The sequence below is a fragment of the Dendrobates tinctorius genome, unplaced genomic scaffold (genome assembly GCF_039654945.1).
Source record: "Dendrobates tinctorius isolate UK_male_01 unplaced genomic scaffold, ASM3965494v1 ptg000064l, whole genome shotgun sequence".
Taxonomy (NCBI): domain Eukaryota; kingdom Metazoa; phylum Chordata; class Amphibia; order Anura; family Dendrobatidae; genus Dendrobates; species Dendrobates tinctorius.
The window spans coordinates 44,889,955-44,906,976 of NW_027361732.1; the positions used below are offsets into that span (position 1 = coordinate 44,889,955).

Genomic DNA, 17,022 nt, shown 5'->3' on the forward strand with positions numbered 1-17,022 from the left:
AGATTTGAGACCGCCTTGACGTTGGCTGGTGGGCAGATATTTGGCCAAATTTTATGCTAAGCGTCTCATATATTTTTTCCCAATATTCCAAAGCTGTATTGCTATTCAAATTACATATATTCCACATTGACATGTTTTTAGTATGTTGTCATTTTTAGATATTTTCTGTTATATAGGCACGTCAAAGTCACTTCAGATGTTATGTGGTCCGTAAAAAAATGGTTTTGTAAATATTGTTGGAAAAATGAGAAATCGCTGGTCAACTTTTAACATTTATAACGTTCTGACAAAAAAAATCCACTGTGGTGATGTAAAGCAGACATGTGGGAAATGTTAAAATGTCATTTATTAATAATAATATAATAATAATAATAATCTTTATATAGCGCCAACATATTCCGAAGCACTTTACAGTTTAACAGTTCCAGACATAAGTCTTAAGTAACAACGTTAACAATACAATAACTAAAGCAAAATATGACGACCCTGCTCGTGAGAGCTTACAATCTACAATGAGGTAGGGGAGATACAAAGTACAGGGGTGTATTTACAATGATGTATTTACAATGATGGTCCAGCCATCTTGAGGGAGTGAGGGATGAATGGAGATAGTGAATGGGCTACACATGCACACTTACACATAGAATGACTGTGATTAGTGAACGTGATAGGCCGCTCTGAACAAATGTGTTTTGAGGGAGCGCCTGAAATTATGCAAATTGTGGATAGTCTTAATTTCTTAGAGTAGAGCATTCCAGAGGATTGGCGCAGCGCGGGCGAAGTCTTGGAGTCGGGAGTGGGAGGTACGGATTAGTGCAGAGGTTAGTCAAAAGTCGTTTGCAGAGCGTAGCGGTCGGTTAGGCCGATAGACAAAAATGAGGGAAGAGATGTAGGAGGGTTCTGTACTGTGCAGAGCTTTGTGGATGAGAACAAGTACTTTGAATTTGATCCTATAATGAATGGGCAGCCAATGTAAGGACTGGCGAAGAGCGGACGTGTCCGAGTACAGATTAGCCAGATGGACGATTCTGGCCGCTGTATTAAGTATGGACTGGAGAGGGGATAGTCGAGTAACGGGGAGGCCAATTAATAGAGCATTGCATTAATCCTGGCGGGAGCGGATCAATGCTACAGTGAGGGTTTTTGCTGTTTCCATGGTGAGAAACGAGCAGATTTTAGAGATGTTCTTTAGGTGTAAGGAGTGGGCAAGAGATTGTATATGGGATGTGAAGGAGAGATTGATGTAAAACATAACACCCAGACAGCGTGCCTGCTGCCGGGGTGTTATTGTGGTGCCAGCCACAGAGAGGGAAATGTCCGATTTAGGGAGGTTAGTAGACGGCAGGAGCAGAAGAAGTTAAGTTTTTGAGAGGTTGAGTTTCAGATAGATTTATGAACTATTTTGTGTGACATAACTCTGATTTAAGGGCATAAAAATTAAAAGCTTGAAAATTTTCGCCAAATTTCTGATTTTTTTTCACAAATAAAAGCAAGTGATATCGAACAACTTTTACCGCTATCCTTAAGTACAGTATGTCATGAGAAAACAATCTCAGAATCAGTAGGATGCGTTGCAGCGTTCCACAGTTATTACCTCTTAAAGTGACAGAATTGAAAAAATTAGACTTGTCACAAAGATGAAAAAAGGCATCGGAGTGAAGGGGTTAAAATGATAGTATTGTGTAAACATATAGATTAGTTGATGGTCCAATTTGATTTCTCATCGTGATAGTCATGTGATATGCAGTCAGCCACAGTGGGGAGCATTAGAACATTGTTCTCACCAATTGGATGGGTTATATGATTAGTCAAATTTTTGAAAATCATTGTGCCCCATCTTTTGTAGGTTCAGACAGTTGCAGCTGGGTACAGAGGGCAGAATGTCTGAGCTTCTCCATCAAGCGAAAATGAAATCTTTTGAGGCAGAACGTGCCCACATGGTGTTGGAGGAGACCACGGACAACCTACAGAAGTGCCAACAAGAGTGTGAGAAGTATCAGAAAAAGCTAGAGGTATTGACAGTGTAATGTAGAATATTTAATTCTATTTATCTGTAAATCTCGTTACATACTTTCCATTTTTCTCTGCTCTATCATCGTCACAAGATGAAGACATGATAAGACTTTATGTTCTTACACCTGAGCCATCCAGCGCACCTCTGTGCTTTGTCATCTCTGTGTTTTCTGTCCTTGCTTCACCTCTTTGCTTAGAAGCAGTGTGCGCCTTGTCTTTCTTGGTTTGGAACATTTATTGCTTAATTTTATTTCTTGGCAAATCTGCTGACATGCCACAAAAATCCTCTGCAAATGTTCCAAGCATGTCAGCGTATGTTAAGACATGTAGTTTAACCATGTAATTTCCAGCAAACTTTACATGTACCTTGCAAAAGAGTATTCATTATTTTAGCATGCTACTTAACTTTAATAATATAGTTTTTATGATTCTACAGAAATATGCGATAAAATTAAGTTCTGTACAGCAAATTGTTAGTTGCATGTTTGATTTCTATTACCAATAGATAAAGGAAATAAAAGAAATTTTGACAATAACCTAGTTTAAAAACACAAAAATTGTCGATTGACTATCATTTAAAATACAATATGAAATGTTCAACATTGCGATATTTGTCCTCCACTAAAAAAAAATTATTTTTAGTGTAGACAGAAAAGTTATTTAAATTTGTTTTGTTAGGCTTTCTTAGGCCTCTTTCACACTTCCGTTTTTTACAATCAGTCACAATCCGCCAGGTTTTGAAAAAAACGGATCCGCAATTTTCTTTTGAGGATCCGTTTTTTTCCCCATTGACTTCCATTATTGGCAGATTGTGACGGATTGCTGTCCGTTGCATCCGTTTTTTTTGCGGATCCGCCAAAAGTTCCTGTCCGTCACCATCCTCAAAGATTTCAAAACGGTGCTTGCAACGTTTTTTTCTGTGGCGGATCCTTCAGACACTTATTTAACCCGAAATTCTTTCTGGGTGCCGGACAAAAAAAAAATCTCTCTCTCTCTCTCTCTCTTTCTCTCTCTCTCTTTCTCTCTCTCTCTCTTTCTCTTTCCAGGCTGCGATTCCTTTAAAATTCTTCATTGGTCGGATCCGTCAAAAAAACGGACGGGTGGCATCCGTTGTCATCAGTACTAAAACGGATCCGCCATCCGTCCTTTTGGCGGATCTTGACTGATGCAAAAAACTGAAGTGTGAAAGAGGCCTTACAATGTTGATCTTGGCACCACAGGCATGTGCTTTTAGTTTAATTGATAAGGAGTAGATAAATCTAATATATAAAGCTCAATGTGTGTGTGTGTGTATGTTTGTATGTATATATGTGTGTATGTCTGGGATTGGCATCTGCACCGTCGCAGCTACAGCCACAAAATTTTGCACAGTCACACGTCTGGACCCGAGAGCGTCATAGGCTATGTTGTGAGGCGAAATTTTAACCCCGCGCGTTCCAGTTCACCAAACAATTTTGCCTATTATTCTTATCATTTCTATGGTGTTATCGTCCTTCTGTAAAGCTGGACATAACACAATTTATTACCGTGCCAACACAGACCACCCTCTGACACAGACTGCAGGGAGAGCCCAGTATAACACAGGATAGGATTAGATACACGGCTCAGCAGTCAGTATCACACAGGATAGGATTATAGGATTAGATACGCAGCTCAGCAGTCACTATCACACAGGAGAGGATTAGACCCATGGCTCAGCAGTCAGTATCACACAGGATAGGATTAGATACACAGCTCAACAGTCAGTATCACACAGGATAGGATTAGATACACAGCTCAGCAGTCAGTATCACACAGGATAGGAATAGATACACGGCTCAGCAGACAGTATCACACAGGATAGGATTAGATACACGGCTCAGCAGTCAGTATCACAGGATAGGATTAGATACACGGCTGAGCAGTCAGTAACACACATGATGATAATAATAATAATAATAATAATAAATTTTATTTTTATAGCGCCGACATATTCCGCAGCACTTTACATTTCAGAGGGGATTTGTACAGACAATAGACATTACAGCATAACAATAATCACATACAGTAGATTATAACAAATACCAAGAGGAGTGAGGGCCCTGCTCGCAAGCTTACAGTCTATGAGGAAAGAGGTAGACACGAAAGGTGGGTGGTAACAGTTGCCCTGATTGTATGGACCAGCCATAATGTTAAGTGTGTAACAGTACAGACACAGAGGGCTAATGGATGCATAAAGCATGTGGGAACATGATGCTGGGAACCTGGTTATGGTAAAACTTTTGGCTCTGCCACACAGGGATAGGTTAGGTTAATGTGTTGAGGCGATAGGCCAGTCTGAATAAATGCGTTTTCAGGACACGCTTAAAATTGTGGGGATTGGGGACTAATCGTATTGACCTGGGAAGTGCATTCCAAAGAATTGGCGCGGCACGTGTAAAGTCTTGGAGACGGGAGTGGGAGGTTCTGACTATTGAGGATACCAACCTCAGGTCATCAGCAGAACGGAGGGCGCGGGTAGGGTGGTATACTGAAACAAGGGAGGAGATGTAGGGTGGTGCTGAGCCATGGAGGGCTTTGTGGGTGAGGGTAATAAGTTTATACTGAATTCTGGAGTGGATAGGTAGTCAGTGTAATGACTGGCACAAGGTAGAGGCATCGGTGTAACGATTGGTGAGGAATATGATCCTGGCTGCAGCATTCAAGACAGATTGGAGAGGGGAGAGTTTTGTAAGAGGGAGACCGATTAGAAGAGAGTTACAATAGTCGAGACGAGAATGAATAAGAGAAACAGTAAGAGTTTTTGCAGCGTCAAAAGTAAGAAAAGGTCGAATTCTAGAAATGTTTTTGAGGTGCAGATGACAAGAGCGAGCCAGTGATCGAATGTGGGGGGCAAAGGAAAGCTCGGAATCAAGTATGACCCCAAGACAGCGGGCATGTTGCTGGGGAGTAATAGTGGAACCACAGACGGAAATGGCAATGTCGGGTGTAGGTACATTAGTAGCGGGAGGAAACACAAGGAGTTCAGTCTTTGACAGGTTCAGTTTCAGATATAGTGAGGACATGATATTAGACACAGCGTTTAGACAATCGCCAGTGTTTTCTAGAAAGGCTGGCGTGATGTTAGGAGAAGAAGCGTATAATTGGGTGTCATCAGCATAGAGATGGTACTGGAAACCAAATCTACTGATTGTTTGACCAATAGGGGCAGTGTACAAGGAGAAGAGGAGGGGGCCTAGAACCGATCCTTGAGGAACCCCAACAGTAAGGGGAAGGTGAGAGGAGGAGGAACCGGCAAAAGAAACAGTAAAGGAGCGGTCGGAGAGATAGGAGGAGAACCAGGAGAGAACGGTGTCCTTGAGGCCAATGGAATGGAGCATAGTGAGGAGGAGCTGATGATCCACAGTGTCGAATGCTGCAGAGAGATCCAAGAGAATTAGCATGGAGTAATGACCATTTGATTTAGCTGTTAGCAGATCATTAGAGACTTTAGTGAGGGCAGTTTCAGTGGAGTGTAAAGAGCGGAAACCGGATTGGAGAGGGTCGAGAACAGAGTTTTCTGAGAGATAGCGGATAAGACGGGAGTGGACCAGGCGTTCCAGGAGTTTAGAGATGAAGGGAAGATTAGAGACAGGTCTATAGTTAGCGGCACAGTTTTGGTCGAGGGATGGTTTTTTAAGTAGTGGATGTATGATGGCATGCTTAAATGAGGAGGGAAAAATACCAGAAGAGAGAGAGAGGTTAAATATTTTAGTTAGGTGAGGGGTGACAGCAGGGGAAAGGGACTGGAGGAGATGTGACGGAAATGGGTCACTGGTGCAAGTAGTTGGGTGAGAAGATGCAAGGAGCCTGCTTACTTCTTCTTCTGTGACTGGTTCAAAATCAGAGAGTGAGTTAGATGCAGTGGGGGAGGGAGGACAGTGCATGGTATGAGGGGATTTGGAGATAATTTCCTGTCGGATCTGGTCAATTTTTTCTTTGAAGTAATTGGCCAGATCGTCAGCTCGGAGCTCCGTGGTTGGGGCCTGTACTCTTGGGTTGAGTAGAGAATGAAAAGTGTCAAAGAGACGTTTCGGGTTATTGGACAGTGAGATGATGAGGGTGTTGAAATAGGTTTGTTTGGAGAGGTGAAGGGCAGTGTTGTATGTTCTAAGCATAAACTTAAAATGGATGAAATCTTCGTGTAGATTGGATTGTCTCCACAGACGTTCGGCGCACCTGGAGCACCGCTGCAGGAAACGTGTTTGCACCGTGTGCCAGGGTTGTCGCCGTCTGCGTTGTGGTGTTCTATTTATAGGGGGTGCAAATTCATCCAGGGCAGTTTGAAGTGTTTCATTGTAATGCTTCAATGCAGAATCAGGACATGAGAGGGAGGAGATAGGGGCCAATGAAGACTGCAAGTTCTTCATAACTTTCTGGGTGTTAATGGCCTGTATGTTTCTATAAGTCTGGACAGTGGGGGTGACCTGAGCAGCCTGGCAGTTCTTTATAGAGAATGAAAGAAGATTGTGGTCAGAGAGCGGGAGAGGGGAGTTTGCAAAATCATCCACTGCACAAAGCCGAGAGAAGACCAAGTCGAGGGAGTTTCCGTCTTCATGCGTTGGAGAATTAGTAAGCTGCGAAAGGCCAAATGAGGAGGTTAGAGATAAAAGGTGAGTAGCAGATGGGGAGAGGGGAAGAGCAATGGGGATGTTGAAATCTCCCATGATGAGGGTAGGGATGTCACAGGAGAGAAAATGTGGAAGCCAAGTGGCAAAATGATCCAGGAACTGATGGGAGGGGCCGGGAGGACGATACACCACCGCCACTCGCATGGAGAAGGGGGTGTAGAGTCTGACGGCATGGACATGATAGGATTAGGTACACGGCTCAGCAGTCAGTATCACACAGGATAGGGTTAGATACACGGCTCTGCAGACGGTATCACACAGCAGGGTTCCCCAGCTCCAGTCCTCAAGGCCCACCAACAGGTCATGCTTTCAGGATTTCCTTAGTATTGCCCAGGTGATAATTGCATCACTTGTACAATACAAGGGAAATCCTGAAAACATGACCTGTTGGTGGGCCTTGAGGACTGGAGTTGGGGAACCCTGTCACACAGGATAGGATTAGATACACTGCTCAGCAGTCAGTATCACACAGGATAGGATTAGATACACGGCTGAGCAGTCAGTAACACACGATAGGATTAGATACACAGCTCAGCAGAAAGTATCACACAGGAGAGGATTAAGTACACAGCTCAGCAGACATTATCACACAGGATAGGGTTACATACACAGCTCAGAAACAGGATGTGCCAAAGGAGAGGACATTTTCATTCTAAGAATTCCACTCATTCCATCTGATTTGTTTTTTGATTTTAAACGCCTCCAGTTTCCAGTTCAAATGCTATTTGCAATGTCCATTAACAATGCTCAGGGACAGTCCTTGAAAGTAGTAGGGATCGATTTGCAATCTCCATGCTTTTCTCATGGGCAACTTTACGTGGTGTGGTGCAGTGACCACTATTTCCACTAGGGGGCGCTGTGTGGGTGTCCCAGGACGGGCCTACAGGCATATCCATTGTGGTAATGGGTATAGAATGCTGAATGACCGTTATGTATCCCAAGGTAGGTGGCCTTGAGATGGAAGCTTGAATATGTGTGTTGATCAGCAGAGGCACTGCTGAGCTGCTGTTACACTGTGTCAGCGAGAGCTACCTACAAACCCACCTAGGGACGGTGTCTAGAACGCCTTAATAGAGTGTATGAATGCTTGTAGGACCTATGATGAGGTCATAGCCATGTGACCCGGTGGGCGTGGCTACGGACCATATAAGGTAACCAGAGTAGGTCACATGAGAGAGAGCACATCGATCTGGTTGGACCACGTGGAAGGTCCCGGCAGGCCTAGGTGGAGGAAGTTGTGCTACCTTCCTAAAGACCACGTGCTGAGGCTGCTGACTCGGTGACGCCTGTGGATATTGGCTGTATGTGAGGACGGATAAGCCTCCTGTGTTTGCTGAGGCTCCAGGACTGAGCCTGAAATCATGGACACTTATGCTTGCTCTTCTTGAATATGGAGCGCCTGACGAGTGGCGTGCACCTCCGTGTGCCACACCAGAAATCTTACTCCAGTCCCCTCAGCCCTGCCCGTTTTACTTTTGATTTTTTTTCTTAATGTTCTTAATATGAAATTTATTTGTTAAAATTCTACATTGTTCTCTCCCAGGTTTTAATAAAGGAATTTTATGCTCTCCAAGCATCCACAGAAAAGCGAGTTACAGAGGTACAGTCTCAGAACTCTGAACAGCGGGCAAGACTGGAGACATATGAAAAGTTGGAAAAGGAATTGGATGATGTCATAATTCAGTCTGCACAAAGCAAGTTTTCATTGTTTATTTTATCTTTCATTCACATATGCATTCATATACACAGTAGGGATGTTGGGAACACTTCTATGTTAGTTTTTAATTTGTAAATATCATTAAAGGCTGCCGCAAAAAAATAATTTAGCTTGATAAATTAAATCGGTGAACTGTGCCTTTTATGTAGTAGAATTGCCAGAAAGCTGATGCACTGCTATGTATAGCACAAGCAATCAGATGATCACTTCTTCAAGTCCCCAAAGGGGACTAACAAATATAGTTAAAAGTTGTAAAAAAAAAAGTTTTTAATAATATGAAAAAATATAATAAAAAATATGAAAGTTCAATTTACTGCCCTTTTGCCCCATTAAAAAATAAATGATTAAGTAAAAATACACTTTTTTGGTGTTGCTGCATTCATAAATGTCCAGTCTTTCAACATATAAAATAAATAAATCTGTTCGGTAAATGGTGTAATGAGAAAAGAAATAGAAATGCCAGAATTACTGTTTTCCAGGACGTCCCTCCTTACAGCACCATTAGGAGGTGGTCCTTTGTATCCTTGATAGGGGCAGGAACACACAAGAGGTTAAATGACCCTCCCTCTACCACCCACCAGTGTTTTTCCTGTCCCTATCAGGGACAGATGCTTAGGAGAAGCGCTGCTGGCACAAAAGTTGCTTGTCATTTGAGCAGGAGATCCTGATTGCTGGACGCAGAAGGTTCGGGTTGGTCCATCTTTCTCTCCTTCTGCCTGCAGCAGAGTCCAAAGGCCGACACCTCGCTGAACAAGAGGTCCCTCAGCTTGTCAGTAGAACTGGAACTCCTGGGTTAAGCCGTTCCCCCTCAGGGGGGCTCTCGGCTAACCTTTGTCCATCCCTGGTCGCTTGGCAGGAGTATGCAGCCGAAGAGGTCGGCATGCAGAGAGCATTTCCAGTTACAGGGGTGATGCGTAAGCCTCTAGAGCCCAGCGTGCGTTCCAGCTTGGACCACACTTCTGGGATTTGAAAAAAAAAGTTTCACCTAATTAAGGAGAAGAAGCTTTTTGACAATTTGATGCAAGACATTTGAGATGGTACTATTTATTGCACTACCAGGAGCGAGCTGAGTTACAAGTGCAGTGAGATAGCCAGCAATGGAAGGACAAAACACTAGTCGTTCTGATATCATTACTGATTTCCTGAGTCAAGTGAGTGATATTTAAGTTAAATCACACTTACTGGGTTTTTCCACCGCCATCTATACTATATTATATATGACCTTTATCCCTTTAGGATAAAGATGTTCCTAAAATATCTATGGCCCCTTTTGTTTCTAAGAAGAAAGGGAAAAAATATGCCACATACAACATGAAGCTTCCTGACTCATATGGGAAACAATTATGTCCAGAACATTCCTCCTTCATGACTGATATGAGGGTCATGGTCAGAAAAGAGGTGCAAAATTTCAGAACGGAAGATATGTTTGGGGGTTAAGGTCTTGAAGGAATAGAGTAAACACATAAAGGCTATGATCTTAAAGGAATGGGAGCACTTTGAAAAGAGATTGATTATACCAAGTAGTTTCAGATTTCATCTTCCATTCGAGCCAGAAGAGATTAAATTATGGGAAGAAGTCCCTAAGAACGACATCCCCATAGCCAGAATAGCCAAAAAGACATCTATTCCTTTTTGAGAATTCATCATGCTTGAGGGATCCTATGGACAGAAAGGCAGATGGGCTACTGAGGAAAACTTAGGAGACTTCTTCAGTAGTGATAAGCGAACATGTTCGGATAAGGTGTTATCTGAGAACATTCGCATGCTAATAGAGTAATTTTTGGTGTGCTCAAATACTAGCTTTGAGTCGCCGTGGCTGTTCAAAAACCGCAACACATGCAGGGATTCTCTTAACAAACAGGCAATCCCTGCATGTGTTGCGGCCATGAAAATGTCGCCAGACATGCAGCCATGGTGACCCTAACATAGTATCTTTGGCGTGCGCAGATACTCTAATAACGTACGAGTGTGCTCAGATAACACCTTATCTGAGCATGTCTGCTCATCGCTATTCGGCAGCAATTATTAAAGCGAATATAGCTGCTACTTCTGTAGCAAGAAACATGAACCTATGGATAGATGAACTTAGAAAGAAATGAGATCCTAAAATCCATTCCCTTACTCAAAATGCAGCGGGGTGTATGGCCGATGCCTCCATGGAATCAGTCCGATTCGCAGCAAGAAATTAAGTGCTCTCTAATACTGTAAGGTGGGCTATATGGCTTAAGACGTGGATAGGGGATAGCCACTCAAAAAAAAAACAAGCTGTGTTAAAATTCCCTTTTTTTAGTATCCCGAGTATTTGGCTTAGTATTGGACCTACTAGAGAGAGCCTCAGACAAAAAGTGTATCGTCCTTTCAGAGGTCCCGATCTCATCAGAAACTGGATTATAGAGGTAAAAGGAAACCAGGTAGATGGAGCTACTACGAGGGAGGCAGAGGAAGGAATTAACCTTTCTCAATCTGACAACTAACAGAGGAAGACAATGACGCCAAGGAAGTGGGGGGAAGACTCCAATCCTTTCACAAGGCCTGGACAAGAAATATCCCAGCATTCATGGATACTTCAGATAATATCAATATTCCACCTCACAACTTCCCAGTCCCCGCAAGTCTACAAAAGGCTGCTAACAGATGTAAAAAAGTGGATGGCTTCAGGAGTAGTATTACCAGAAGCAAAATGATTCATGGGATACTACTCAAATCTGTTCTCAATAAAGAAGCACGGATGCGACTTTCGCTCAATTATAAATCTAAAATCCATGAACAAGTGCGTTGTATACAAAAAATTCAAACTGGAATTTATTATTTATTATGCATTGCTTATATAGCACTATCATATTCTGCTGCGCTTTACATACATTATTATTGCTTTTCCACAATGGCCCTCACAATCTAATGAAATAAGTACGGTAAGATCAATGATTCCTCTAATTAGGAAAGATATGGTAATATGCATGCTAGATCTCACAGAAGCATAATTATCATGTACCGATTCATCCTCGCAGTCAAAGATATGTGAGATTTGCGGTAAAATAAGGTGATGTGATTCAGTATTACCAATTCCGTTGTCTTCCTGTTTGGTCTTTCCTCAGCCCCACAAATTTTCACCAAACTATTGGCAGAAACTATGGGTTTTCTGAGGGAAGAAGGGATAATCATTGTTCAGAACCTGGACGATTTTCTCCTAATAGCAGAGTCACCCTATCACTTAAGAATCAATCTAGCATCAACCATCTTAGTCCTGAATGAAGCACCTAGGATGGGTCATAAACTGGAAAAAATCGGATCTTATCCAGGGACAATAAAAGATTTTTTTAGGAGTCCTCTTTGATTTGTAACAACAGACACCCTTCCTACCAGAGAGGAAGCAAAACAATCTTTTTGTCAGAGTTCAAAAAGAGAACACAAGTATCTATCAGGGAAAGTATAAAGATCCTAGGATTGAAGACAGCCTCTATACCATGCGTCCGGTGGAGCTAATTCTACTCAATGCAGTTACAGCAGCAGATCCTATCATCCTGGAACAGATGAGAGGATGGCTTGGACAAGAAAATAAGATTGTCCTTGACAACAAAAAAGTAATTTATTTGGACTTCTGTGAGCAACCTGCAGAAAAGGAGTATGTGGAGTCTATGCCCATTTGAAACTATCACCACAGACATAAGCAACAGCGGATGGGGTGGTCCATGTACAAGGTCAGTACCTACAGGTCACCTGGCCAAGACTAGGTTATCTCACATCATTAAACCTCAGAGAGCTCCAAGTGGTCTGGGAGATGTCCGTTAAATTTGGAAATCAACACTTCAGAATTCTACCGGACAGTGTCACGACAGTAGCCTTCCTCCAGCATTAGGGTGGTTCAAGATATCACCATCTTCAGGCTTTGGCCCCAAAAATTTCTGTTGGGCAAAAAAATAGTCCTTTCAGTGTCAGCAATACACTTAAAGGGATCTCGGAATCTGGTTGCAGACTTTCTCAGACGGAAAGAAGTTCTACAATCAGAATGGGAACTGAATTAGGAGGAATTCCATCTCCTAACCCATTACTGGGGTATTCCTCAACAAGACCTGTTTGTCACAAGGGAAAACGCAAAAGCTCAAAAAAATGTTTTTCCTAAATCAAAGGGACAAATTGACAGGAATAGATGCCTTGTCCCAAATAAGCCTCTACAAGACTCATACTTAAAATATCTCTCCTTAAAAAAGCCTTTCTGCTTGCCATAGCTACTGCAAGACAGGTAGGGGAGATACAGGCCTTCTCCATCAATGACCAATATCTAAGGATCATAGAGGACTGCATTATATTAAGGATAGATCGGTCCTTCTTACCTAAAGTACTAACGACATTCCATATGAGCCAAGAAATAGTCTTGACTTCCTTTTGCCAAAACCATAAAGATAGTCAGGAAATCGCATTCCATTTTCTAGATGTCTGAAGAACAGTCCTTCAATACCTTGATTCCACAGAGAGTTGGCGGATAGATCGAATCTGTTTGTTCAGTTTGCAGAGAAGAATAAGGGGAAGAAGGCGTCAAAAGCGACCTTAGCAAGTTGGATTAACCCTGCTGTTCTGTTTGCATTTACTATACATTTGTACTGTTTTGGGTCAATATGACCAAACCTATTAAAATGTTGATTTTAGCTATTGTGTTTTATTTGAATACCTATTACTTTATTAAACTGTATGTGAACATGATTGATCATAAACAAATGAAAAGTTAAATTAAAACTTAATTTTAATTTTTTTTTCCAGAAAAAGGTTTCACGGGTTTCATAATCTGCAGGGTCTCAAATTTAGAACTAATTCCTTCTTTTTTGGCCACCGCATCTTTTCTATAAAATGCAATAAGAGGCAATGAAAACACCTTATCTATTTCAATAAAAACGTCTGATCAGTGCTCAAAATTGAGCCCTCACGCAGCCCCATATACTGAAAATTGAAATCGTTAGACGTCTCAGAAAATAACACAAACATGATGAACTTTTCTCCTTCGTCTCATTGGAGGACACAGGACCATGGGTATTATGCTGCTACCACTAGGAGGACACTAAGCAAATACAGAAAGAAATTAACTCCTCCGCAGTATACACCCTCTGCTGGCTCTATCCTGAACCAGCTCTTGCTTAGTGTCTGTAGGAGGCACTAGGGTCTGGCTTCCAGACCCCGGCTTAATTTTTAATTTTTTTTTTTTTTACATTTTTACTTTTTTCTTAACAGATTGAAGGGGCGACGGGGCCTTTCAAGGTCCCGAACTCCCAAAATCATCAACAGGCGGGAACGCGGAGTTACGCCTCCTCGTACCCCTCCTGCAATCTTAATGCATGCCTGAGCTCTCCTTTGGGGCGGCGGATCCCTTTAATGGGTCCGCTCTCCCCACACCTACAACGGACAGGAACATGGGGTGTTGCCCCCACATACCCCCTTCTGGAGCTAGGTCTTCAGCCGGACAAATGCCCTGCCTTCCCCCCCGAAGGATTACCTCATGTAACAGGCTTCCATTGGCATCCGTGCGACCCCACTGCACCACCACTGCTGAAAGTGGATGATGCCTGGAAGCGAATGAGCCCTCTCCACCTCCCTACCAAAGGGATGGTGGATTGAGGATGATCTGCCTAGCCCAGCCTCACTGCCTTCTCCTGCGCAACCCCGGCTCTGCTTCATCTGGCCTGGGAGCAGCGCGGCGTCCGTGGAAAAGGGGGCATCCCTCAGGATGGTCCGTTGCCTCCAGAGGGATAGGTGTCCGCTGCGCTCCCATGTCCACCGCCAGCTGTCACTGTGCCGCTGCAAGGTTAGCCCCCGGCTTTTGGCCGGGATAGGCCTAACATCGCCCACCCGAACGATTCCACCCACCGCTTGGCGCTTCTCCCTCTCATTGAGAAGCGCTGCTGCTGCTTTCTTGCTCCCTGACTCTGCCCACATTTCTGGCGCTTCTTGTTCCTCATGAGAAGCTCCGTCCCCTTCCCAGGCCACCACTTCCTGGTTCTACCGCACATCCTCCGTGCGTGTCATTTCAGGCGGAGGACACCATCACCGCAATCTGTGCAGGGCTCCTTTTACATCGTGGCACAGACTACCTTCTCTGGGGGCATGGACACAGGACCTGGGTAAGCTAGTGCACAGCGCTTAACCCCTTCCCTGCAGTAAGCTCTAAGCAGCATATATATGCAATATATCGCAATCAAAGGCACTTAAGAAAACTAATAAAATGCACACTGTAGTTTATGCCTCATGTACTGCATGTATTGCCCCACTACCACGGAGGCACCGTACTGCAATCTTTGTGGCCTGCAACACCTCAGGAGCTCCCCGCTAATGCCGACCCTTGTGGACCTAAGCCACCTGAGTGGGCCACGTCCCTGGCACAGTCCATGGCTTCCCTGGCTAAGGCTATAGAATCCTTCTGTGATTCCTCCTCAAGCCATGACATCAGTTTACCTTGCAAAGAAGGCCCTTCAGCCATTCGAGAGTCATCCTCAGACAGGGGCTGGACAGCAGCAAAAGATGTTCAATCTTCTAGGAAATGTCCCCATAGCTCATCCCCCTGGCATTCTGGTGCCTTGGTGGACACAAGCTCTGTTTCCCGCTCCCCCTCCCCTGGGGTTTGCAGCGAACATGACTCAGAATATGAGTCGGATGTGGCCATAGACCCCGACTCGCTAGAGTACCAGGAGTCTCTAGATTCCCTCATTGGAGCGGTTAATAAGGCTCTGAGAGTAGACGATGAGCCTGGAACTAGGCCTGATCACACTGTGTCCTTCAAAAGGACCAAACATCCTCACAGGGTTTTTGCCAACCACCCTGAGTTTACTGACATTGTTCAGAGGCATAGAAGTCAACGGACAAGCGATTCACAGGGCAAAAGCCGCTAGAAGCACGGTACCCCTTTGCCCCACTCTAAGAAAAGAGTGCACTAAGTCCCCTGCAGTGGACCCACCCATATCACGGCTCGCTTCCAAGACTCTACTGTCTTTGTCTGACAACTTGTCTATTAAAAACCCCACTGATTAACAGATTGATAATCTTGCACAGTCAGTCTTTGAGGCTGCTGGAGCAGCACTCTTCCCTTCCTTCGCCACCACCTGGGTGGCCAGAGCTATGGTGGCCTGGGCTGAGGCCCTAGCCAAGACCAATCGAGATAATATCCTACCTCCCGAGGCAGTCAGTCTCGCTTACCAGATTTCCTGGGTGGGGATTATGTGGTACATGCCTCCCTAGATGCAGCTAACTGTGCCTCGCTTGCAGCTGCAAACGCCATTACCATCAGGAGAGCCTTATGGGTCCCAGAGTGGTGAGCAGACTCCGCTTCCAAAAAATCTCTAACTTCTCTGCCTTATCAGAGCGTTTATTCGGAGATGAGCTTGACCAAATTATCTCGGACGCTACTGGAGGAAAGAGCAAATTCCTCCCTCAGCAATGACCCAGCCGGCTTTTTCGAGGCCAACACCAGGTCCGCCTCCGGCCTTTTCGCAGTACCGCAGGCTGGTCATTCGCAACCGCTTTCTCCGGTTCAGCCCGTCCCCCGCGTAGGGACAGGGATTTACAACCTTCATTCAAGCCCTCTCATTCCTGGACAAACAGACCCTCATGGTCCAGGCCCAAGGGTACCTCTTCCCGCAAGTTCTCTGCTCAATAACTCATTGCAGTATCCGGAGGACACGGACAGGGTAGGCGGCCGTCTGCTCTTTTTTTGTCATGTCTGGCTGGCAGTCAATCACGACCAATGGATCAGAGATCTGATTCGTGTCCCCCCCGACACGCTTCTTCCGGTCGCGTCTTCCAAAGGCGGAGGCGCATGCAGCCTCATTCTATCAGGCCATATACGCTCTCCGCAACAATGGAGTCATCGTCCCGGTCCCTCACACAGAAAGATTCAAGGGATTTTACTCAAATTTGTTCGTGGTCCCAAAGAAGAACGGAACCATGCGTCCCACCCTAGACCTAAAACTGTTGAACAAGTTTGTCAAGGTGCGCTATTTCAGAATGGAATCTTTCAGAATGGAATCTCCGTTCTGTTATCACCTCGCTCGAAAAAAGAGAATACCTCGCGTCTGTCGGCATCATGGATGCATACCTTCACATTCCAATCTTCTCAAGTGACCAAAGATTCTTGCGCTTCGCGATCGGAGACGAGCATTTACAGTTCACCGCCTTACCCTTCGGTTTCGCCACTGCCCCTAGAGTATTCACGGCAGCCGTCATGTCTATCCTGCACTCTCTGGCGTGGTGATTCTGCCCTACCTAGACAACCTCCTCAACAAGGGATTGTCCCTTCAGGCTTGTGCGGAGAGTGTTAGTGTTACTGTGGGCACTCTCACTCGTGTAGGTTGGCTGGTTAGCAAGTTATCCCAAGCCCCGTCCCAACAAATCTTTTTGGGGATGATCATGGACACTTCCCAAGGGTTGGTAATTCTCCCTCCAGACAAAATCTCGGCGGTGAGGAGCCTGGGAGCTTTCCTTTACCCGCCCCCCATTCCCTGCCGTTCGCCATGCAGGTCCTGGGGAAAATGGTAGCGACGATAGAGGCAGTACCTTTTGCCCAATTACATCTCCGTCCTCTGCAGCAGGCATCAACTTCTGGCTGGTTGTCCCATTCGGATTTAGTCGGACAACGCCACGGCGGTGGCGTACATCAACCGTCGG

At 44.5% G+C, this 17,022-nt stretch overlaps 1 protein-coding gene across 2 annotated transcripts in view; it reads left to right on the forward strand.

The window, feature by feature from the left end:
- The window catches only part of PIBF1 (progesterone immunomodulatory binding factor 1), a 278,563-nt gene that overhangs the window by 165,908 nt on the left and 95,633 nt on the right, over positions 1–17,022 (forward strand). For both annotated transcript variants that reach the window (XM_073580380.1, XM_073580379.1), the window contains exons 11-12: positions 1,847–2,012; positions 8,206–8,356. In XM_073580380.1, coding sequence (XP_073436481.1) covers positions 1,847–2,012; positions 8,206–8,356 — 317 coding nt within the window. The remainder of the gene's footprint in view (positions 1–1,846; positions 2,013–8,205; positions 8,357–17,022) is intronic.